The sequence below is a fragment of the Serinus canaria genome, chromosome 9 (assembly GCF_022539315.1).
Source record: "Serinus canaria isolate serCan28SL12 chromosome 9, serCan2020, whole genome shotgun sequence".
NCBI lineage: Eukaryota > Metazoa > Chordata > Aves > Passeriformes > Fringillidae > Serinus > Serinus canaria.
The window spans coordinates 14,360,432-14,386,269 of NC_066323.1; the positions used below are offsets into that span (position 1 = coordinate 14,360,432).

The 25,838-nt window shown below is 38.7% G+C and overlaps 2 protein-coding genes across 3 annotated transcripts in view; both read left to right on the forward strand.

Moving 5' to 3' along the window:
- Positions 1-1,685, forward strand: part of XRN1 (5'-3' exoribonuclease 1) — a 38,551-nt gene extending 36,866 nt beyond the window's left edge. The window contains exon 44 of the transcript XR_007778243.1: positions 1,548-1,685. The gene's annotated coding sequence lies outside the window, so the exon portion shown is untranslated. The remainder of the gene's footprint in view (positions 1-1,547) is intronic.
- On the forward strand, positions 1,567-25,525 carry GK5 (glycerol kinase 5). Of its 2 annotated transcripts, none has more exons than XM_050977988.1 (16): positions 1,567-1,699; positions 4,907-5,000; positions 7,955-8,030; positions 8,442-8,535; positions 9,526-9,657; positions 10,672-10,747; positions 11,366-11,427; positions 11,514-11,587; positions 11,915-11,975; positions 13,067-13,193; positions 15,799-15,903; positions 18,235-18,320; positions 19,561-19,664; positions 21,000-21,059; positions 23,256-23,389; positions 24,463-25,524. In XM_050977988.1, the coding sequence occupies exons 1-16, from the start codon at positions 1,664-1,666 to the stop codon at positions 24,597-24,599; spliced, it is 1,458 nt and encodes a 485-aa protein (XP_050833945.1). In that variant the 5' UTR covers positions 1,567-1,663; the 3' UTR covers positions 24,600-25,524. The 2 variants fall into 2 exon arrangements, with proteins under 2 accessions (XP_050833945.1, XP_030083200.1); XM_030227340.2 differs by lacking the exon at positions 1,567-1,699 and adding an exon at positions 3,181-3,851 and having other exon boundaries at positions 24,463-25,525.
- Positions 25,526-25,838: the final 313 nt, after the last annotated feature.

Genomic DNA, 25,838 nt, shown 5'->3' on the forward strand with positions numbered 1-25,838 from the left:
TCATTTTCTTAAAATTATTCATAGTTACGTCATTTTCAGTCCACACAATAATTCCCTAAGAGACATACAGAAGATGATGGACACTATCCTGTTAATATGCATTGCTCTTCTCCTAATGCAGATATTCCTTAGGCCGAGTAAAAATAATGGGTAAATAATGAAACATTAACAGAGTAAGTACACCAGTTTTCACTTCACTTGCTTTGGCAGATAAATTCTGGGCTTGCAGCTTAATTGTCCTAAAGTCCACCTCATTTCCTGTCAGAGTTTACTTGTGTTGCAGAGCTGGCAAAAAGGAAGGACCACTTGTGCCTGAGGCACAGTGCAAATCCTCATTCATGTGGGCACAGATTTGATGTGCAATCTTCTAGTGATAATACTGGATTAACCAGTCTCTTATTACTTGCTCCCTCTGGGTCATGCCAAACTGTGTTGCCACATTAGGGACCTTATCAAGGAATTAATCTGATTGGCACTCTCCTGTGTGTTATTTTTCATAATAGTTCATCATGGAGCCCCAAGAACAGCTGGGTTAGTACAGTCTGTAGTGTGAGTGAGGGATGATTTAGCAAGAATGGAACTCCTTAAGAAACATCCCATGACTGCCTAAAGCTCAAATTACCCACAAATCTAACATTATTCATCAAGTGATGTCATTGCATGTGGTTCTGTGTGACTTCTAGGAGAGTGGTAACTTCTGCAGGAGTACAGGAGGAACTGATGAGAAAGGGTCATATGGTGAATTATTGCAATAACATTTGCATAAAGATGATAATTTTCATTTTGGTCTGTCTGTTAAGTTTTTAGGTGAGTCTTAATGAATGATGGATGTAGGCTGCACCAGCCAATGGAGCAAGAGAAATTAGTGGGCTCTTTCTTGTTTATGTGCAAACTGACAAAGGGCCCCCACATCAGTGCTTTCATAGTGTTAAAACTTGTTAAAAAGGTAGAGCTAATTAAGTGGGTAAAGTGGTAACTCTCAGTTTGAGAAGGCAGTAGGAAGATAGATGCACCTTGACCAAAAAAAACAGCTGAGGAAGAGAAGATAAAACCCCCACGCGTTACAAATTTTGGGTCTTGCTGTATAAGATTTCAATATCTGGAATGCTGTTAGCAGTGCCACTGGCAAGTTTGATTCATACTGGAAGCCTTAGGTGAATGAAGACGCTCCAACACAACAGAAATGCACCTGAGAACACTTTATTAAAAAAACCCAAAACTATTCAAAATACAGATAATTTGTAAATTTTATTTAATAATCTGGTCCTAGAAAGTATCAAGACAGTGTAAAGATCATGTTTTCTTTCTGGGAGTTAGGTCTGCTGGGTCTGTGGCAGTTCTAGCTCAAGGTCTCTTGCATCATCCTATAAAGTCTAGGTATTGCTGACTGAAGCATGCAGAGTGTGATGACATTGCTTATAAATATTCAATTATGTTTAGTATAAATCATGGTAGGGTTTTGCTGTCCCTGCTAGCAGTGTAGGATCTTGACCCTGATGTTGTGCCATTTGATTGGTTTCACTTATTAACTCTTTCCTTTGCTACAGCATTGAACAGGTCCCTGGAGTGCCTCCACTCCTTCATTTGGTTTGATAACCCAGTAAAAAATAAGACCAGCCACGCTTTCCAGAGAGCAAAGAAGCTGAGGATTTCAGCAGAGAAGATGCAGAAGTATGGGACATGGCTGCTGAGGTACTTGGTATGTGACCCCAGGTGTGCCAGCTCCCTCTCTGAGCAGTGATACGGTACCCATGTGCCCTCACCCAAGCAGGAGGACTCGGGGTGCTGGTAGGGGTTATGCTTGTTACCAGGAAAGTGTCCATACATTTTCACTTCAAATTGAATGTTTCTTGCCTGTGCTAAAATGAACTTGGGGCTTTTGTGCATATTGACAAGATTTTTCTATGAGGGTGACAAAGGTTTTGGATAGACAGAGTGCATGTGTGGGAGTGAGATTATTTATGACAGACCAATATTAACTAACAACAGATAAGTCATGTCTGGACACGCTCTGCACATATCAAAGCACATTGTGTCTTTTATTGCATTACTTTTATGACATTACAAACAGGACAAAATAATAAGAAATTTGTATTTCATAAGCCTCTCATAAATTAAGCAATTTTAATACATGCTCTCTATGGCTAAGATTATGTATGCATTGACACTTTGCAAGTTGATTCAGGTTATCATTTTCCACACATCTAAGTTCTTTTTTAACATATTAAACAGAATTTAAGATCTGCTAGAAGAAATCGACTTTACATGGCCATGCAATCAAAAGGGTATGTGTTTGTTACATTAGGAGCTTGTGAAAGAAGAAATAACCTGCATCCATTTTCTTTTTGAAGTTTTGCTTAATCTTGCAGTGAGGTAGGCCCTGCTTGTATTGATACTGTAAAAACAGGAAGGATATCTAGATGCCTTTTTTTCTTAAGGCTTCTTAATTCTTAATACCAGGAAGTACTTGGTACCTCTCTGACATACATCTATTACCTGTATGTCAAGAGATAGTCAAAGAGAATAAAAAGTCAAAGAGATTGTGATTTTGTAATGTGTTGTTCCTTAGGGAGGAGAGGTAAAGCACTTGTTTCTTGGCTTTCTCTTTCATGTGCCTTCACTTCCCCGTGATCTGTACCTTTGTCCCAGTGACCTCTGCGACTGTCCATGTGAGGTGAGAAGCCTCTTCTTAATGTGGCTTTCACTGGCAGTAGTATTCCTGATTTAAAGATCCAGTAATGCCAGACTTATCTCACCTAGTACTGTTCATATTGCAGTTTTTTCTAAGAGGGGCCAAACCAGAAGTGCAAGGGGGAAATATTTTCAATGTGGTTTTTTTTTCTTTTGCTTTTTCTGCTCTAATTAAATGAGTTTGTACTAATTGACTAACTCTTCTGATTATATTTGGGTTAAAATGAAATTGTAGTGGTACTGGTTTGGGGTTGAGCATTCTGAATTTTATTGGTTTACTGTTAATATTTCTGGTTGTTTCGGTTTAAAAATTACCCATCTAAAATTTAAAAAAATATTTTTAATTATAATAATTTTAATAATTTAAAAATTACCCATCAAGGGCAATACGGGAACATTTCTGTCACTGACTCTGTTTCAGCAGTAATTTTAGATGCCATTCCCTTTTTAAAGCAAACTGATGGCACCAGTGAATTGCTGCAGCTCATGACTTTGTGTAACTATGCGTAATTTGTTCATGGATGCTCAGTGTCTTCAGTGACAAATCCCAGGAGAAAACATATCTCCTTTAGTGTAAGGGAAGGTTGGGGTCGGACACTGATCACGGGGGGTCAGCATCACACCGTGGGCATCTCTCCTTGCGGCGCTCGGGGCTGTTAAAGGCTTTTAGAAAAGCCTTTAACAGCTGGTGTTTAACTAAAAGCCGTTTTTTGCGTGCACGTAGTGGATTTACGTAGAGACCGCACAGACGAACCGCGAGGCTTCGCTTTCGTGTTCTTGCTATTTTTCTGGGATCCCGGGGCCGCGAGCCCAGCACCTCTGCCCTGTGAGGGCGCGGCGGGCGGGACCGCACCGCCCGCGCTGCTTCCAGGCCGCGGCCTGCCCCGGCCGCCCCCGGCGGGCGCCACCTGCCCGCGCGGCGGCCCCGCTCGCTGCCCGCTCCCATAGGCCGCAGGAGCGCCCGCCCCCGGCCGGCTGTGGCGGGCGCGGCCGCAGGAGCGCCCTCACTCCGCGCTCCGCGCCTGGAGATGCCGTGCGGGCAGCCCGACACCGGGGCCGCCCCGGCGCAGTACGTGCTGGGGGTGGATGTGGGCAGCACGGTGGTGAAGTGCCACGTCTACGACCGGGCGGCCGCCGTCAGGGGTTCCAGCCACAGGAAGGTGAGTGCGGGCGGGTTGCAGGGCGCGCCACCGGTCCGGAGCGGGGCCGAGGGGCGAGAGGAGCCGGGGGCAGCACCTGTCTTGGGAGCCGGGCGGGGCCGAGCGTGCTCGCTCTGCCCCGAGCGCTTCCGACCTGCGGGCCCCCGACAGGCTTCAGGGATTGCCCGTCGGGGCTCGGCGTTCGCAGGGGCTCTCGGCCAGCTCGGCTGGTCCCGGTGCGCGGGCATCCCCTGAGCCGGGGCAGACAGGAGCGGTTCCACCTCCCGAGGGGGGAAAGGAAACCCCCAGCCCCCCACCCCCGCGGGACCGCCGTAGCACTCAACCCGTTACTTCGGCGCTCACCCCCTCCCACCCTTCCTGGTTACCTTACCTTTGGTCTCTTATCGACTAATCTCTGTCTGAACAAAACCACTTTTGTTAGTAGGGCATAGCTGAGATTTGAATAGGATTTACGTTTACATGTGTCCCATCATGTAACAGCTCCATGAGGAGAAGTGTCAACTTTAGAACATGAATTTTAGGTTGCTTTTGGTTAGCACTGCTTGTGATTTTAGGATCGAGGCAATCTCCAGAATTAACTTTTATTACTGTTACCTATTGCAATGAAAAGCTTGCAGCGAGAAGTGTAAGAAATCTGATGGATTTTGGAGATGGAAGGGGCTCCTCTCGGTGGAGCTGACCCTCCTTGACGCTGGAAGTTCGTCTGACAAGTGATCCCAGGCCTGCTCTGCTGCCACTGAGAAGCTCAGAGGCATCGACGTCAGAATTAAGCAATGCAGCAGAAACGGCTTTCTGAGACATCTGAATAAAGGTTCCTTTATTCCAAAAGGTTTGGACTTCCTGATTTCAAGGGCTTTGAGCTTCTTTATTGCCCCAGAACAGAGGAGGTCTTCTAGAGATCACACACCTATGTTGAGCAATGTTTTAAAAATATACTGTTGATTCTACTCTTACAGGAGATTCACAAAATGAAGAACAAAACAAAACAACCCAAACCCAAATGTATTTGCTGATTTCTAGGGATCATAATAATGCTGTTTGTGTTTCCCGAACAGGTAGAATCACTTTATCCTCGTCCTGGATGGGTTGAATTAGATCCTGAAGTGCTATGGAGTCAATTTATTGGTGTAATAAAAGAGGCTGTACATGGTAAGGGCTTAAATTTTGAGAAATTATTTATTTATAAAAATTAGTAAATTTAGTTACGTGGGTAATAAAACTATTTTTAGCTGGTACTGAAAATCATCACTGGGCACAGGACTATGGCATGCTTTAAGGCCTATTCAATCATTGTGTAAATTAGGGTTCTTCAGTTACCTTTTTCCTTTCATTGGGGCCAGATTAGGATTGAAGTAGAAGCGATGTGAATACTTGATTTATGTATTAGTGCCAGCACTTTGTGGCTCCAGCTTTTTGTATATGCATCCTTCCCCAGTGTCTGTTCCTCCAGATGCCTCTGTGCAGGAACAGAAGGCAGGCTTGTTCCCCTTCCAGTGCCTCATTGTTCTTCCACCACTTTGTGTGTGTGAGTGAGAATGAATGCGGGATGCTGCAGAGCTGGGCTCACTCGATTGCAACCTGATATTTCTCCTTTTCCCATTCAAACGTTAAGTGATTCTTACCGTCCTGTTCCTCTATTACTGTTCTATTTGTACTTTAGCCTAAAAATTCCACACACTAAATACATACAACTCCTTTTTCTGACAAACCTCTGATGGGTTTTTTCCCCTGCTTTTCTGGATGTTGCTCTAATCTAGCTCTTGCTCTCTACAACTCTCACGGCTTTCATATTAATCTGCCTCCAGTGTTCTGCCATCCATCCTGGATCATCTGTGCCATGTTGATACTGTGAACCTGTCAACTGGACCCCAGCTTGCCTTCCCACTGTGCCCCAGCCTCCTTGGCTCATGTGTGCACATTGCACTCTTTCATTCAAGTCATTCAGTTCCTCCTGTTCAGCCCCTCTTGCTTGGTCTCCAGTGTTGCTCTGCCTTCAGACATGGCTCATGGCAAAACTGCTTGTCCCTTCCTTTGGAAGGCTGCCTAAGGAACAGGGAAAGTAAATATCACCAGGTGTAAACTGAAGCTGATTATTTTGGGCTCTTGGTTTGTTTTGTCAGCAGCCACAACTGTTTGGTCACAAGAACAGCAATGCTGCCTCAACCCCCAAAGACCTTGCTGTCTTCCTTCATTTTCATTCTGTGGGACAAGTCAGGAAGCAAGACTTTTCAGCTAGTTTTAAAAAGGGAAGATTTCCTTGTGGCCAAGCTGCACCCACTGTTGGCAAGTAATTTTTAAGTGGCTGTGTAAGTAAGCATAACTCATAGTGCTGCCAAAAGAAGCAGTGCCACCCCTTTTTTACAGAGTTCTAGTCTAGGGCAGCTTCCTGAGTGGAATCACTGTCCTGTTGTTTATGCCAGCAGAGCTTCACCAGTGTTTATGCTGACGCAAGAGAGGGTGTGGTAGCAGGGGCAGGAATGACTGGAAGCAGAAGGAGCACAGTGACACTTGGGTTTGCAGGGCTTGTGGAGCTAAATGTGATTCCATGCATGTGTGGATGAGCTGCTGCAGTTCAGTACTACCTAAAGGTGGAAGCTTCTGGCTGCACGGTCCCAACTCTGTCTCTTACTGTTACGGCACTCCATCCAAAAGACAGCTTAACTGAAAAATACCCATGTTTGTCTTCAGGTTTGTTTTTGTCTGTAATGGAAGTTAGCTCCACTTGCATGGGTGTCTGGAGAGTATGATAGCTGACACAGGGAAAGTGGTGGGACCGTGCAGGTTGTGGAGATGGGAAAGAATAACACATGCCAGTAGTCCTTAGTGAGCCGTGCAAGTGCTTGAAAGCTGTGCCTTTGCCTGGAAAAGAAATAGTGCTGTTCAGGCCACCCACTCCCAGGTGCTCCTCCTGTACCCTCCTGCAGCACTTGTGCAGGCAGGTGGAACAGGTTGCCTTGTGAAAGCACTGGTTTAATCTCCAGCTGATTGAGGAATTGAGAGCACTGCTGGCAGGAATGCAAGGACCCAGTGTAAGGGGAGGTGCAGATGCACATGTAGAGTTGGGTAGCACAGGATGTACCCTTTTTCTGTGAAACCCCTTCCTGAGAGGGTGCTGGGTGTAGAGTCTGCAGGACATGCTCACACAAATGAGCAACTTTGGATGTGAAAATTAACATGAGAGCACGTATGAGCAGGACTTACTTAACCTGTGATTTGTTCAAGGAGCTGGATTGAGAACCCTTCAGAGTAGCAGTAAAGACAGGATGGGTCATTTAAGTGGAAATTTTTTAATGTGTATTTTCTTAATCTAATTTTGCTTCTGTAAGTATGACTGGAGGTAATTAGCAAGCTGAACAGAGTTGCTTTGAAAGTAGCTATGGACATATTTAATTATTTACACTTACATTAGAAAAAATGTTCTGTAACAGTTACTTGAAGGTAAGGTTTAACAGCAAAATTGGTGTATATCCAAATGTACATTTTTGTACTTCTGACTTTAAACTATACTTTGTTGCATTCAGTGGTACCTGATTAAGCAAATTCTTTCTTAGGAATTTTGAACCATTGCTTAAGAAATATTTAAAGTAAGACATGTCATTATCAAAGTGATGCAAAAAGTTATGGTGTGTTCATATTTATCTATTTACTGCCTGCAGGATCAATTTAGTTTTGTTACTTTATAGAAATTGTTTCCCTAAGTATGTAAAGGTACTTTCATTGGTGCTTTTGTTCACATTCATCCATGTGAAATACAAATTTTAATTGATTTTGTGGGCATATGTAATCTGCCTGCCTTCTCTGGGATTGTTCATAAAAAGTATCAACAGGCCTTTCAGAGGGTGGAAAGGGTCTGTGAGCCACAACTGCTTTTGCAAAGTACGTAGGTTTGTTTATCTGCTTTGGAATCAATTGTCTGACTCAGAGCACTCTAACATTTCACTGCTCTTAACACTTAGTTGAGCAATTTGTAGAGATTTATATTCTCATAAACTATTATTTTCCTAAGTATTCTATAGTTTTAATACTTATATAGAAGTTATATTTTTCTTTGCTTCTCCAAATAAGTGCTTTTTTTGTGATTGTCATTTATTTTTGGATTTTAGCTGCAGGACTTCACATGAGGCAAATTGCTGGTCTTGGCATCTCCACCCAGAGAGGAACTTTCATTACATGGCACAAGTATGTATGTTATGTGTTCTTTAAAATGAATTTGTATTCATAGACTGGATGGAAGCAGGATGTAGAAGTGTTGAACTCAAAAGTAGAAGTTGTCAAGTCACTCATGTTCTCTTGTGTTTGCACAGCCACACCTTAGAGCTGTTCAGAACAGATCGTGAGTGTGTGGCCTAGGTTTTGTTCTTTATGCATTGGAAGAGATGAATCCATATGTATTTTTAATTCTGGTGAGAAGTCTGACACTTCAAATGTCTGTGTGCTGACGTAATAATTCCTCAAATCGACCAGGAGGATCTGCAGTTATTATAGGAACTGACCTAGTGTTTATTGTCCTGATTGGAAATGGTGAATAATGTTGAATGTTTTGGGCAATTTGTGTTCTCTAGCTTTAATCATCCAAATACTGTTTTTCAGGAGGACAGGGAAACCCTTTCATAATTTCATAAGTTGGCAAGATTTAAGAAGTGCTGAACTTGTGAATTCCTGGAATAACTCCCTTCTGCTGAAGGTAAAACTGCACTAATCTAGATACTGCTTGGATATATTAGAGCTGTTTAACTTTTATGACAAGTAAGGACGCTATACAGAATACTGCAAGTGTCCTGTTCACATGGTGATGTGATGTGCTGTGACCATCATTTAACTAAGCAATGAACATTTAACTGAGTAATATTAGCATAGAAGATAGTTCCAAGAAATAAAGTTCAGCACTGGTAGCCTAAAGTAACTTTTATAAAAAGATTCCTACAGGTCTAAGACTTATTTTGTTACTTTTTAGTCTGTTATATTAAAATGTTTCATATTGACACCACAACAGCATGGATTGTGGGTGTAAGTAGGTCTGGGTTAGAAGTGGTTTGGGCTTTTGGTTTCTAGGCTTGTTTTATTCATGTACCCTTTGCTCAGATTATCTATAGGAGTTACATTATATGCTATTTGTGTCTTGTGCTTCATACCTTCAGAAGAGAAAGATTTGCTCTAAGTCCAAAACAGAAGTTAGTTTTCCTCTGAGTGGAAATGAACCAGCACAGTCACAATAAGAAATTAAATTCTTGGGTTTGCCAGTTACTTCTTTTGTGAAAACTTGATTAATGATTAAATTTTGGTAAATCTCGTAAGTCATGATTGAGCCTGTCAACTGTAAGAGAACTTGCACTGGAATAACAGTGTGTAATGCTGTCAGCCACATCATGCATTGTGCTCACAGAGGTGGCCAGTGTTTGCAATGCAGAGCAGTGGCTGTCAGAGCTCCAGCAGAAGGTGCTAAAGCAGCCTGGCTTAGAGCAGCTGCTCTTTCCTGTGGTGTGTGTTGCAGGAAGGCAGTCTGTTGATATGAACATCCTTACATAGTCCTTCTCAAGGATCCTCTAAAGGACTTTTAGCTTTCTGAATCTAATGTCTGCAGCTTTCATCTGTGTTGTCATCCTTTAAAGATAATTGATTAGTAACCTTTAAAGGGCAAGATTAAAAATTAAGTAACTGTTTTCTTTTGAAACAGGTAATCCATGTTATTTTTACAGTGCTTCATTTCTTGACTGGGAATGATCGATATTTGGCACCCAGTTTTCTTACTTTTTCAACACATCAAGCTTCCATGAAGTTGTCATGGGTTTTTAAAAACATACATGAGGTAAGCTGGAAAAGGAAAAGCAATAGGTTTCTTAAGTCCTAATGATGGCTTGTGACTTGGAGGTATTCAGGGCCAGGCTGGATGGGGCCTTAGTGACCTGGTTTAGTGGAAGGTGTCCCTCCTCATGGCTGTGAAGTTGGAACTCTTTAAGGTCCCTTCCAGTCCAGGCCATTCCATGGCTCTATGACTGTTGGCTGTAATTGCTTCAGTTTTATCTTGCTCATTCTTCTCAGAAGAACCAGAAAGGATTTTTTCTGTTAATGTTCAAAGCCTGTCTACCTAATTAGTAACTTATATTTGTACAAATTTTTCCTCTCGTTCTGGAAATGTGTAGTAGTAAAGAGTTTTCTTCATACATAAGCAACATAATAAAATCTTATTTCACTTGATACATTTATACACTTAGTTATTGTACTTTGTTTTAAAGTTGTTTACCCTCTGGTTTTTGCATGATGATTTTATTTCTTTTCCATGGGACCTCTTACCTTTCCACTCTGCATTATGCCAATGTTTTGCATTTTCACAAGTAATACCATACTGCACAATTCATCTGCATTTTGGTGAATTGGAAAATGCATGTGGAATAAGTTGTGATGGATTTACTCTAGTGCACTAGTGAGCCCTGAGCTATGTGTTGTTATATTCATTGCTCTAATACTCACCATGCAGGACCTTGTTTTCTTTATCTACCACTCTTTCACCACTGTTATCATTGTGACTAAAAGTTTCTTTTCGTAAGGCTATGATGCCCCTACAATAGAAGATTAATTGCATTTCTTTCCTTAGAAACAGCTGTAAGAAAGTGTTCTTATTTTCTGTTAGGAGCATGAATTTATGGATAATATCTGTTAAATAGCCAACTCAGTCTGTTTTGAAGAAAAGTTTACAATCAGAGACTTATTTTCTGAGGACATTCTGATTATTCATGAAGAAAATAATAAAAGAAATCAATAAATATTCTTCTCTTATTGTACCCAATTGTAAATAATTTTTTTTCACATATCTTTTTCCCAGGCTGAGGAAGCTGCTAAAAAAAACAACTGCTGCTTTGGAACGGTTGACACATGGTTACTGTATAGATTGACTAAAGGTGAACATTACAGTTCCTCTTAAATATTAGTAAAACACACTGGAATCTAAGAAATTATGTTCATTACTTGTCATTTATATATCCTAGAATTCAGATATTTTTTTTGAATTTGTGCTTATGTATATTCAATAAAAATTGTAATGTATTTCCTGTTACAAAAAACTTCTGAATAAATTATTCTTTGGGCCTACTGGAAGGGAAATATTTATTCAGTGTAATCAGCCTTCTAAGAGTATAAGATTTAAAGAGAACTAACAGAGCTGATTGGTGTTGATTGAAGAAAAGTACCTGTGAAAGCAGAAGATCAAAGAATTGTTACAAATGTGGAAGAATTACAAGTTTCAGTCCTGAGGACTAATGTCTGAGGAGTCACATTATGACTGTGATGCAGTTGGTGTGGTGCTGTTGGCTGTTCTAGACAGGTTCATGAGAGAAATAGAGTAGTTAATGTGTGCACAGTATAGTGAGCAGCAGGTAAAATCTCTGTGCTCATTGCATCGTTGTGATTTTGCTCATACACACTTGATTTATATTTCACAGGAGTCAATGAGATATTTAAAGAAAACTTAAATATTTGGATGTCTAAAAATCTTACTTTGTTCTCTCTTTCCATGCTAGGTTCTGTGTATGCTACAGATTACTCAAATGCCAGTGCCACAGGCATTTTTGAGCCCTTCACGGTATGTGCTGTTCCAAAGAATGTTGTTACTATTTATTGTGCTTCTGAGATGGTTGCTAATGTTTTTACTTTTTCATTTCATTTCAGAAATGTTGGAATCCCACTTTGTGCAATCTACTTTCTATTCCAGTGTCTATTTATCCACCAGTGAGAGACACAAGGTAACTAACTATGAAGACATAACTAAATGAATATGATAACTGTTAAATCTATTGCTAAATTAATTATGATTAATTATTAAGTACTAAATATTCTGTACAGGCCAAATAATACACATGAACACAAAAAATATTTTTCTATGCATTTATACCTTATATAAAAAGTATGCCATTTTTTTACTGTGATTTTTTATTTCTTAAAGTGATAGTTTTACTGTTTTCTTTAAAATAAGTCAGTAGCATTACCTTTTATGTGTGATCCAGACCCAAGCTGTATGTACCTAGATTTCATTTTAACAAATAGGTCATTTTAATGTGATTTGTTTTAAGCTTCAACTTTGGATCAACTGACTCTGAAATATTTGGGGTACCTATTCCAATAATGGCACTGGTAAGTGAAAATATTTTCTTAAATCTGTATGTTTATACTCTATTTATTTGGCTTTGATTTAGTACTTGCTTCTTTCATTAATATTCTCTATTGAGTCTCTGTGATTTAGCTACAATAGAATTGATTGTTGAATTTTTCTCCAAAAACACAGTCTACAACCGTAGGTGGAAGGAGGAGAAAGGAACAAGAAGGGATTTCTAGAGGTTGAGGTCCACTAAGGTTGTGTGGCCAAATGATTAAGTTCTGAATGTAGAACTCTAAGCTCTGGTAATGTGTGTGTCTGGCTTAAAAGCAGTTGTTCTGTCTGAAGTTATGCATGAGTCCATTCTGGCTTGACTTCAGTGAGACCAAACAATTGAAGAGTATGTGTTAATGTATCCACTTGTGGTACCTTTTATCCCTTTTTTACTTTTCACTAAAAATAAGTGGCAAATAGCATGTTCTTTCCTCAGAAGTTAGAATTTGGATAAGAAAACCTAAAGAGATGATTTGGAGCAAAATCTGCTTGAATTGAGCTAAATGAAAAAACTGGACCCCAGCTAACATGAATTTGTCTGGTTTTAAAGAACTGTGGACTAAATCTAGCCGTAAATTTACTGTTTCACCAATGCAAAAACATAAGTAAATATATTTAATAACCATAATTGTGGTTGAAAAATGGAGCATGGAATAATTTGGTACAGGAGGGGTATCAAGGAAAAAGGAAGGCAAGACCTCAAAACTTCAACTTTCTATTTGGAGAGAAAGGAATTCAGGCCAAGCTACTCTGTTCTGCTCCCTGGGATTGTAAATGCTTCATTTTTCCTTGTTAAATATTAAACCACAAAATACTTCTTTTGTTTCCATAATGTTTTTCAGTGTTGCAAGGAGTCCTACCGATACTTCACACTGTGAAACTTCGTGTAATTTGATGCCAGTGATAAGTCTGACTGTTATAATAAAATTGTAAATGAATCCTCTCTGAATGCTTGGTTCCTGAGTGGTTACTTGTATTCAGAACTCCAGAGTGTTTACAGAGATATTTTCAAACCCAGAATTGCAGGTTGGTAGTTGGTAGCTAACTTGTCCCATTGTTTTTGTTGGATTGACAGGTGGCTGATCAGCAGTCAGCTATGTTTGGAGAATGCTGCTTTCACCCAGGAGATGTTAAACTGACAATGGGAACAGGTGGCTTCTGGAATGTCAATACTGGAGAGCATCTCTTTGCATCACGGGGAAGTAAGACAGTGGAGTTTTGGTTTCAGGGGATTCTATTCTTTCAGCTGTTCCTTGATAACTGTTATTCCTGAGGGTACACAGAACAAAAGAATAGAACAGGGCTGTGCTTTTCCTTCTGTCTATGATTGTAGAAAAACAGCTTGGGAGTTCTTTCAGAAGAGAAGACTGTGGAAAATTTTAATTAGCAATGTAAATTTTGGTTATCCTAAAGTAAGCTTCTCAGGAAGAGAACTTAATTAGCATCATTAGTAATTATATCTGCTACCTGCATACTTCCTGGTTTTTTTTCCTTCACCTGTTCTTCATAGCAGTATTGTACAGGATAGGAGAAAAAAGGGATTGGTCCTCTTGCTTCTCCCATCAAAATCTTGCAGAGATTCATTGCAAGTTCCTCCCCTTGAGCCCTTAAGCATTGAAGCACATGCAATGAGATAATGCAGAATTAGAAGTTAAAATTTTCTTTTAAAATGGGCTCCCCAGTGTGTTTCTAGTGTTTAAAACTTTGCCATTCTAAACATCTGTGGTCTGTCAAGTAATTTGTCAGAGATAGCTATTTGTCAAGAGAGCAAATGCTGAAGATGACACTGAAGTAAATTTGCCTACACAGTCTCTCTCTGTCTGTCATATTTTTTAAGAGTTACTAATTTCAGGATGTTTACTGCTTAAAATGGAGTGAGGCTGGGGAGGAGGACTGCAGTGTGATCAAGAGAATTTTACCAGCTCAAGTCTTGAAGGACCTTGGCAAATACATGAGATGTGTCAGAGCTGAATAGCATAGACATTGAATTCTCTATGAATGGAAATGCTTTTTATGATAATTATTTCATTATTATTAAAATTTTACTTAGGAAATAATACATATGTAGTCTGTTAAAATGTAATAGCAAAAAACTTGCTGTGAAGTTTTTTGATTTAGCTATTGTACTCTAAAAGGAGTTTAAAATCTTCTAAGGCAGTGCTGTGAAACTTTTACTACTTTAGGCTGTTAGTTTTGTAAAATTACTTTCCCTATATTCTTTGGCTGTCGTGGGGTATGGTTAGTGGGACAAGTTAAGTGCCTGCCTTTCTCAGTGCCCTGGGCATGAAATGTAATGTGTTCAATCTTTAAAGCTGACATATGTATTTAAGACTGCAAGATGAATCCCTGCAGCATCCTTGTGCAAGCTATTCATTAGCTGCTGTTCTAGTTTCTGGTCTACATTTAGCTCCTACATATAACAGTTTTAAAAAAAAGGAAAATAAAGTAGTTCCTTCAAGAGCAGCCCGTCTCACAAATCAATGATGGAATCATGTTGTATAGGTTTAAAGCTACCTCTGATAGTCTGAGGGTTCTTAATACCTCTGGTCATGCCAAAGTATCTTGGGGATCCCTTCCCTCGAGGTAAGATTATGTTACCCTGCTAGAGACTCTGGTGTGAGCATTTTAGGGAGGCCACATGATGGATGGATGTCTCTGTCACTAATTAGCTGCTCTTCTTTAGGATCTTCGGCTCAGTTAATGTTTTGGGCTTTTTTCTTTGTGGCTTTACTTTTAGTAAAAAATAAAGATTTCAAGGGACACCTGCACCAGGATGATCTGGAGTTATATATATACATTCCCCTTTCAAGAGACAAATACAGACTATAATCAATGCTGCTGATTGTTTTATACTGTAAGCACCAGAGTGCCCCAGTACTAACACAAGTTCCTGCAATTGCACTGGTACTCCCACCCAACTCATTTGGACACAGGCAAGCAAGGTGGACATGATTCTGTGAGGAACACAAACATCAGCAAAGTCACTTTGAGAAAGCAGAGAGAGCCCCTAGATTCTTCTGACGCTTTTCTGGTCCTTGTAAAGGTACACTGGGACTTGTGTACCTTTGTTATATCACCCATGATCTCTGAGTCCTCAGCAGGGCTCCTTCACTCTAACAGTTACTGTGCCTCATTGGGTGGAGTTGTTGCAGTGACCACTGACTACTAGAGTTCTTATCTTGTGACCTGAAAAGCCATTTCTTTAGCTGAAGTGCAGGTGAAGCTTGTTGTCTTTTTTGCTTTCTGTTTGAGGAAGCATTGCATATTAAACAGGGAATTTAAAAGTACACCACTTTCATCCTCTTCCGTGAATAAGATCTGTGCTCTTAAGTTTCTGTTACTTTTTTTGTGTGTATATGTCTGTTTCAGTTTTGTGTTTCCTATCTGAGAGCCAAGCCTTCATGCTTTATGTTTTGGGGAAAAACTCTCTTCCTTTTTAGAAACCCTTGGGGAAAGTTGGATGGACTTAAATAGAAAAACGCTGATAAATTTTTAGGTATGCACAATTTCTTATATAAAAAATAAAATTAGGCACAGATAGATCTTCATTTTAAAGGTGTTTTTTTGGTAATTTGATAGCAATTTTTTAAATTAACTTTGATCTAACAACCTGTTGCTCAGTTCTCTTGTTATCCCATCACTAAAGTTTTAAACAACACATTTAACCTCTACCAATGACTTCTGTAGTTTGAATTCTACAAAGAAATTTACATTTTCTAGGTGGGTTTATTGTGAGGAATGGTTGTCTATGTTTTTCTGTAAACATTTATTTTAACTGAATATTTTGTTTCCTGGAAAATAATGAAGGTCTTTATCCACTGATCGGTTGGAAGATTGGGGAAGAAGTTGTTTACTTAACTGAAGGCTCTATATCGGATGTTGGCACTGCCATAAAATGGGCTCTGGATATAGGTAACTTTGTCATTTTATAGAGGCTGAAATATATAACTGCTTTAGAAGCTGTTTTAGGGGTTCATAGTTATGTTACTGGATTTGATTTTATTATTCATAAGTGAAGGAAGTAATCTTCATGCTTTGGACAGCAGAAATGCACAATCTTTTTAGTAGGCACTCTGCTGAGGGAATTTGGTTTGCACAATCATCTCCTCTTCAGTCTCTGCCTCAGACCATCCTGCCTGTTTTATTTTCCCGAAACATTTTACTCTACACTTGCTTTTGAGAGATCTTGAGCTGTACATCTCATAACTAATAACAGGTTTGATTTATATGAAAATAACATGAAGAACTGTATAAGTAACTGTTGCTTCACGTGGAAGTAATGTGCCTTTTGGCTGTTACTATTTTGTAATGAAAGGTTTTGCATTCCAGTGAAATGACAGACTATGAAAATACTAGCTCTGTAGTAGTGATGTTCAAACCTACTGATTTGTTCATAGAACAACTGTTCTCAGTATTCTAATTAGAACTTCAAAATTTACTTGACTGACTTAGAAATGTAGCATATTTTTACTAGGATGAGAAAAAAGTGAATAATGTCTCAAAGTTTGGACTGTCTGGGAAGGGTTTTCCCCAAGTGTAACTCATCCCAAAATTCCACATTTCTTGAAGCTTTAGATGCATGTGTACATGGATGTGCTCTGGTACATGCCCCTAAGGGTTAAGTATGACTCAGACTGGTCCTCACCTCTTCATCCAAGGTTTGACTAAACCTAGAGAGTAACAGCCACTAGGCTTTGCAGGAAGTGACTCAGTTCAGTTCACAGTTCAGTGCTGCAGACTCAAGTGTCAGGGCTACATATATAAGCTTGCTACTTCAGATTCCATCATTAAAATGGGTAATTATCCATATGGAACTTATCTGTACTTCAAACGGATATTATCGGTATATGCAGAAGTATAAAGGATCTTTAGCTAGTCAGTAGTAAAATGATCATGACCTACAGTTGCTACCATAGGAAAAAAAAAGAGGGGGAAGTTTTAGAGATGGGATAAATAAAAGGCAAGCTGCTTTGAACTCTGTAACAAGTAAGGCCTTTATTTACTGAAAAAAATTGTTGCAGAGAAGCAGAATTCAGAAACTTCATCAGCTTTAGAGAATGGAAAAACTTTAGCTCTACAGAAGGAATTGGGCCAAAACACAAGGTAAGGGCCTCAATAAGGGTGGTGAGGCCCAACATGGATGAAGATGAGACACAATAGTGGTAAAGGCTTGGAAATAGTAATTTCTGCAGCAAGGCAAAATTAGTTTAGTGGACTTCTTTTAGTGGAATGCTATAACTTCTAAGAATTTTTAAGAAGTAGTAGTTTGTGGAATTTCAGCATGAAGTCAGTCTTACTTAATTTTTGATTTTCTGTGCTGGCATAGAGGTACTATATGTGTAATTCAATAATAGCAAAGATAACAAGAAGGAAAAAAAGTGGTTTAGGTTTATTAGTCTGAGCACAGTAGAATCCATAGTTTTCCCACAAATTCATAAAGGTTACAAAGGTAAATTGAAACTCCTGATAAATTACCCAGATGGGCTTTTCAAAGGTAAGTTGAGCTAGATTAAACTAATTTACCTTTAATAGGAAAATTCACTTTTTTTAGAGAAGAGAAAGCAGTATCTCTAATGTAGAGAAGACCTCTAGTCTTCTGTAAAATCATGTTATGTGGCCACATAAGGACATAATTAGTTACAACTGATGAAGAGGGATGTTAGTACTAGAGTTTCATGTGGGTGAAGAACAAGCTGAAGAGGAATGTCTGTAGAGTTAATAAAGGATTCATCTGGCTGGACAGAGAATAAAAGCAGTGTTTATCCAAGAGGCATTATTGTGATGAGAGGTGATCTATTACCTTATGTGTCACTTGTAAAGATACTAAGAGTGCTGATAAAATATGGGTACTAAGGACTCTCTCTGTAGTTGTGAGATGATTGGACTGATAGTAACAGCATGGGGCGGAGGGGGGGGTTGCGGCGGAATATGTTCTATGAATCTAAGGTTTTAGCCCTCTTAGGTGCCATTATCATTCTTAATTCCCATTTTTGTCTTGGAGATTAAAAGGCTACAGCACAGCAGATAGGAGAGGATCCTTTTGAGTTTAGCCTTCATCTCAATAGTTTTCGATTATTGATGTGACTGGTGAACATGAAATAGAGAAGAAATTGTCTCCCTTAGAACATGTAGTTTGAAAATATTAAAAAAGGAGCAGTCTGACTCTAGATGTTTTTCTCTAGTGAAACAAAATGAAGAAATTGAAGGAAATAATAACATCCTACAACCTGTGTATCTTTACAGAACTTTTCACCAATGTAGATGAAACAGCAGAAATGGCACAGAGTACTGCTGATTCTGAAGGTGTTTGTTTCATTCCAGGTTTGCAGGTAAAAATATTATTAATAAAAGATTAATATTAATAATATTAATTAATATTATTAATCAAGATTATATTTTAATAACCCAAGTAAAAATTGATTTTTACATTTTAAAGGTAATAATTTACATCTTATCACAGCATTTATTCTGTACTGTTGAGATTCTTATTGTCTGTTGCTCATCACGATACACGAAGGCCATTGTCATATCAGAATGGTTAAATGCCATTCCTCCTCTTAAGAAAAACCTTACCAAATATGAAAATCAGTGGTGGACAGATAGACCAAAGTATTTTCCCCTAGTAGCACTGGCAATGCCTGCAGAGACACAAACCAATGTCACAGCTTTCTGCTATGAAGGGCAGAGCTTTCATTGAGACAATACTTCTCATCACTCTTCTAAAATAATTTCTTTTATTCTGCCTTTTTTCAAGGTGTAGGTTTGTAATTCATCTGAATATTTTATAGTATCTAAATATTAGCAAGATTCCAAGTCCTGGCGTTATGAAAAGCAAGGATAATACTGAAGCACTTTCCTGGGAATGATCAAGCTCAGTATAATAGACTTCTCTCTCAGAAGTCTTAGTAACTGTTTGGCTTCAGTGATACGAGCCCATCTCTCAGTGTGTTGCTAAAAGTTAATCATACTCAGTTTGATCATTCCCAGGACTAGTGTTTATGAAGGACCTTAACATCTCTACCTTACCTTTGTCTAAGTTCTGTATGCTAATGGAACAAAGCAAAGAAGAATTTAATTTCTTCTTCAGATAGCCCAGCTTCCTGCAGTGTCACTGATAACAGGCTGTGGTATACATCAATAAAAAGTATTATTGTCCTTTTTAATATTAGTTTTGAAAGTCAATTCATCTTTTTTTCAAGAGTTCAGGAGGGGACGTGTGAAATCTTAGACATTAGAGAACAGCAATATAAATAATAGGAGTGTGCCATGTCCTAGTCAACTGGTGTACATTTTAAATGTATTTTAAAGGGAAATTGTGTGGATTAGTCTTTTCTAGTTTGTTTTATTTGGAAGAAGTCACTTAAACGTTTTCCTGTTGAAAGAAGCAATTTAAACTGTTTGCTGAGTAAGCTAAAATAACACTATATGCCTCTTACAATTGTTTTCAATTTTCTTCTTTCACTATGCTGCCTGTAATTGTCGTAAGTTATTTTCTTCTTACTCTTTTACTTCTTTCACAAAAGCCTACAAATACTATTCACTGAACTCATGGTGACATCTTTTCTGCAGGTTTCTGGGGATGACCCATATTTATGTGCCTCTTTCATGGGGCTGAAACCTTCCACTACCAGAAACCATCTTGTTCGGGCTATATTGGAATCTGTAGCTTTCAGGTACTGCTTGCTAAATTGTCTGCCTTGTATTTTCTTATCTTTGCTTTTATTTAGATCAGCAGTGTTAAATGGATACATGGACTTTTGCAGTTTGTACAATACACTACTGTTACACTGGAAAGGAGTTTTAGCTGCTTCCTTTTTTTTAACTCTTTACAAATAAATTTGTGTATATTTGTTCATTCAGAGTTTTTGTCATTAAGTAACCATATAGAGATTCTTAAATGATATTGTTTTCTGCATGTTTTGAAAGTGTTTTCTATTTAAAGTTTGTCCTTCCTCTCCTGACAGTGTTTTGTCAGAAACTGTAGTCCTCTCCATCTGTGTTTAAAGTATCCTTGAAGCTGAAAGTTTTATATCAGTTTTTATTTAAAGTTTGAAATTTTGGTGTTTTATAAAACAAAGTAACAGGCCTCTTAAAAGTTTTAAAAGATGTGAATGGACAGCAGCTTCCAGATCTGTGAAGGCTAAAGATGTCACTGCTGATGCCACATCAGTATGTCACTGCTTTGCCAACCCCTTTGCCATGCCTCAAGCTGGAGCTGAGCATGGATTGAGCCTGGCTCACACTGTGCTGTGACCAGTTAGGGAGCACTGATGTGATTCCTTCCATGTAGTCAACAGTTTTGCTTTTGATGCCTTAGAGGCATCACTTTGGGCATAAAAATCTCCTGCAAAGAGCTCAGAAAAGATGTCTGGGCCAGGGCAGTATTCTGAATTGCTGCAAGTAGTTTCTAATGGATTTTCCTTCTGCACCTTAAGCCTGAACATGAGATGCAGTAATTTCTGAACTGACATATGGGTGTCTTGAAAAGGATGTTAAGGGATGTTAAGCATTCATCTGTCTCGTTCAAATACTGCATACAAATAACCAGAGAAAAAGTAGAGATCCTTTGTGTTTAGATTTTCTCCCATTAAATGAAATGGTTTCTGGAAAAAGTCAACTTAGAGGCTTCAGATATTCCCCGTACAGAATACGGGGAATTAGCACTGTTGGCCTACTTTCCTCACTCTAAGCCACTTGCTACATCAGCAATTACACCTCTAGAAACACATCAGTAACTTTCAGTGTAAAAATGAACCTTCTGCAGTGACTTGCCATAGAATGGGCCATGATTTAGCCATACTTTGCCTTTTTAACAGTGACAAAGACCAAACATCAGTTTCAGTGGGTTTGAGTTTTTCATTTATGCATTCTAGAAACTTTTCAGCTATTGCAGCAGTTCCAACAGAACTGAGGCCTTTCTTGCCTTGCATTTATTTTCTGACTATGTAGATACTGAAAACACTCTATGGAATATATGATGCCTAATTCAACTAATTTTTTTTTTAAAGAAACAAACTGCTTTATGATATCATTGTGAAGAAGGTGCACATTCCTCTTCGAACTATTCGGTAAGTTCCCCGTAACTTTTAAATTCAATATATGAGAGTTTGATTTTAAACAGGTTTGAGCTTTATTATGCATTTTCTCTTCCTGTAAAAATTCTGCTGTTTAGAAGTAGATATTTTCCAAGTCAAATGTTAATGTAACTTAAGCAACAGTAGAGTCTACTCACAGCTCTTGGTATTGGTGATTGTTAGTGGGGGTGTAATGAACTGCTCTAAATATTAAAACAAAAATTAAAAAGAAGGCATATCCATGTTTTCAGGTAGCACTAGAGTGCATATAGCAATGCCTACCACAAAGGTCTTTCTACCTTTTGTCATCATTCTTTCATACTGACATTTCCTGTGCTGGGTTTTTCACAGACAGTTTTTTGAAGACATTGGTTAAAACTGGTTCTATTTGTGAGGGAAAGAGAGAGATTAGTTTTAGAAATCGGTTTTGCTTTAATCTTTGAAGAACTATGTCAAATTCAGTGAGGCAACTGTAATCCCTAAAATATGCTTGCACAACATTTAGCTGAATTAAACCTTGCTGGAAGACCACATTTCACATTTTGGTAGGGACCTTCTCTGAGCACACCAGTTGTCAGAAGCTCCAGCCCCCTGAGGCTCAGAAAGCTCTGCAACAAAATTCCTCCCTCGGGCAGCCAGGGGTCAGCATGGCACTGCAGTCAGGAGCAGAGGTGAGCGTTCCCATCCCTCCTGTGCCTCTGCAAAGGAAGAACAGACTGGCAGGCATGTCACAATCAGACTCAGTGGGGAAAAAAGCGAGAATACAGAAGTGGGAGGAGGGAAAAGTTTCTGCTTTCCTTCACATACTGGGAGAGAGAGGGCAAAGGTGAAGAAACAGCCAGGATTAGGTGTTTAATGAAAAGTACCAGAACTTTGATTACTTAGGAAGCTTTTTAACATAGAAAATTGCATCCAAATTTTGAACAGTCACATTAAAAGAGCAAACTCTTAAAAAAACTCTTAAAATATGGGAAGTATGGAAATACAACCTAGGGAGCATTAGAATTCTGATTCCATTTGCATTGCAATATAAACCTTAAATTGTATGATCATGTTATTTTTTATTCATGGATATAAAATTGCAGTTTTATATAGTGTCTGTATTACTTAACTAAAAGCAGTAGCAATTCAGCTTGTGGATTAAATATTAAAACATTATGAGACACACTCAGGTGGGGTTCTCAGTAGGGCTGCAAACTGCTCTGCCATCCTTATGTCCACATCTTTTGCATCTATTACCTTTGATTTTTTTGTTGTTTTTATCCCATGAATTTATTCATTCCTGTTTTAGCTGTTGTCCTGTATTCCTTGTTCCTTCCTGGTCTCTGGGCATTGTTTTCATTAGTCCTCCATAGGTTTCTATTGCTTCTCTTTGCTTGTCTCAACACCATCAAGGAAAGCCCAGAGAAAGAGCCCTCAGCTTTATTCCACATGTCTTATAACTAAGGAGTTTTATTTCCTAACGCTTTCTATAGCAATAAACACTAGAGGTCTTCTCTGCACCACATTTGATAGAACACCAGCTCCATACATGGCTGGTGTTGGAGTACAAGAGCATAATGAACCTACCTAGGACATTTCAAAGATTGCTTTTTGTTAGAATTAGTTTATTTGCAAGAGTAATTACTTTGAAATCTCAGATGGTAAAAAGATCAGCACTGCTAAGTTCTCGTTTTCCCCGTTAAATTGGGAAAATAGACAGATGGAAGCCTCATTCTAAACTTCCTCTTAAAAAGAAGCAGCTGTGAAGGCATTTTAGCTAACTAATACAAAGATTTGGTATTAAGGAGAACTGTACTTTTCCAGATCTGAGAACACATGGAAGGTTTGTTAGGTGTTGTCATATTGTGGTGGTAACTATGTAAAGGTTCTGTTATAAACCCCAATATTTCAGCCAAGATGATGCATAGTTTTAAAAGACAGAACTTTCAGAGCTTTTGATAGAGTCCTGTGTCTCTGTTTGCCTACCATTCCTCTCTGAGTTTATAAACTCTTTTTTCTTTTTCTTTTTTTTTTTTTTTTTGGCACCTTGTTCTGTCCTCTAAATTTACCCATAAAGTGGAAATGCATTTGTGCATGAATGACAGGAAGATTTATGCATAAGTGTGAAATACCAAACGTTGTTTTCTGAAATGCTGGCAATAAGCACTTAACACATTTTTTTAACTACTTTTTCCCTTCTTCCTATAGAGCTGATGGAGGTGTCAGTAATAATAGTTTTGTCATGCAGATGACATCAGATTTAATTAATAAGAAAATAGAAAAACCTGCAAATGTGGAAATGTCTAGTCTTGGTGCAGCTTTTCTAGCAGGCCTTGCTTCAGGTACGTAGACATTAAAAAGGCTTTTTTCCCCCTTTATAATGCATGTTGTAAATACAATAGAAAAGAGATAAGACAAAAAAAGGGCATAACTTCAAATAATTGTAAGCCCCCCTACCTCAAAGGATTACTTTAGCCATTTTTGTGGGAATCTAAGGTAAATAGTGTTTATGTTTCTCTGTACGGTACCATTAGAAGGATGTATTACCAGACAAGAAAGGTGAACCCTGTCTTTGCTGCCTCCTCTTCTTTGACTCAGACATTCCATGTCCATTCCCATACTGGTGCTGCTGGCTGTGGATGGACCACGTGGCCAGGGAGCCACTGCAGCTCACTCCCACTGAAGCTGTGTCCTGTGCTCTGTGAACACAGCCTTTATCCTTTGAGGCTTTCACAGGAATGGAAGTACAGAATTAATTATTAACAGGAAAAACAGCTCTACTCACACAGAATTGTTTCATATTGTTAACCAGACTGAAAGCTATAAACTGTTGACAGTTTTGCTTAATATGCACCTACAAAACACGTTTTTGTTGAAGTGCTTTGATATGTAAATAACACAAATGAAAGTAAAAACTATATGTTTGGGTAAGATTTATTCAGCAATTAAAAGTGCAAGAAAATTGAGACCCTTGATAGACAAGAATGGTTTAATAACATATATTGATAGGATCTGTAACACCAGCTGTTTCTTGCTATTGATACAATTTTTAAGACAGTAGGAAAGCAGCTAAGTCTTGGTTTCTGTGGCCCTTCTTCATTGAGAAGGACCTGCAACCAAAAGCACTTGGTGGATGAAACCTAAGGGAACTTCAGTGTACCAGAGCTGTTCCTTGGAAACCATCCCAGTCAAGCAGATGCACTGTTGTCAGATTCCAAACAAGTGGATCCTACTGGAAAGGATTTTCACAATATTAAAAATATGCTTCCCTCTGAGAAAGTTGCTGGGAGAGTAAAAAGAAAAGTTGTCATTATTTCTTTCTGTGTTTCCACTTTGCATCTCTTAGAAATAGATTAAAACAACTCAAAAATAACATATTTGCCGTTGAGCTGGAGAATAAATTTTCTCTTTATAGGATTTTGGACAAACAAAAAACAATTAAAGAAGCTAAGGCGAATAGAAGCAGTGTTTGAGCCCCAAAAGGATTCAGAGGAATACAGACCTGCTATGGATGCATGGCTGCAAGCAATGAAACACTCACCACACTGGTAGAAATTTCTATTTTACTTTTAGAAGAATTAAGATGGTTTAATTCATATTTTATAACATCTTGACATTAACAGGACAGTAAAAAAACATAACTGAAATTTGTGATGGTGTATTATAAGTCGTGTGGTATTTCAGATCCCCCCCCTGCTGCTGGATTACTTACCATACTGTAATGAACCTTCCCATCATCCCTGTGGCAGCTGTGGTCCAGCTGCAGCATTTGTGTCCCTTCAGTGACCTCCTTTGGGTGGCCCAGCTGCTCAAATCCTACCATGTACTACCCATGGGCTGTTCTAACTTATGGGTTTTTCACTGAGCAGCTCCCCTCCCTTCAGATCTTTAAAATCTTGCCTGTGTTCATCATCCAGGAAGGGTAAAAGGCACATGGACTCCCCTAGGCATTGCTGAGAAACAAAATGGTTATTGGGGCTGGGCTGTGAGGAATTCAATTGTGTACAAAGACATTGGTTTGGAAGTAGCCTGTTACCACCTTTTGGTTGACGTTAGGCACTGTGATCACATTTGTGCACTAGATCAAGATGAAATACAAAAGCAAATAGGCTTTTAACACTCCATTAAAAAATCCAGGATTTTTGTAGCTGATACTTTGTAGCTAGCTTGTAGCTCAATTTTTTAAAATTTTATATAGACCAAAAGCAATTTTATCTGGAGTGGCCAGCACAGATACATTAAAACTAGTTCCAGGTGTGCTATCTAACTTGTAAATATCTGTACTGTTATTATCTTCAAGGCCATTTTTAAATCCTGTTGTTATTAACTAAAAGGGAGTAAGAAGTCTATTTTTGAAGCTATAAATTACTTTTGTATTTTTTAAACAAATAAAATATAATTAAAGAAATGTGTAGTTAATTATTCTTATATAATTGTTTATTTCTAATACTAAATTATTGTAATTTTCTCAGGATTATGTGTAAATTGGCTTCCAAAATGAAAAAATATTAAACATTTTTATTTCAGAATAATATCAAGTACAAGCTGTGGGTGATTTGTATTCCATAGACACTGGAGATAAGAAATGTTTACAGATTTAACATCACTGAAAGAAGGCTGAAGAACTATAATTTTCTTGTGCTGATACACAGAAGGTCAAATCATACACCATTTCCTTAGTTGCCTTCAGTCATGTACCCTGAGCTGGAGCATCTCCTCTGGCTGTGTTCAGCCTCCATCTCATTTACTTGTCAGCCTAAGCTCAACATGCCATTTTTCTTGTTCTTCTGT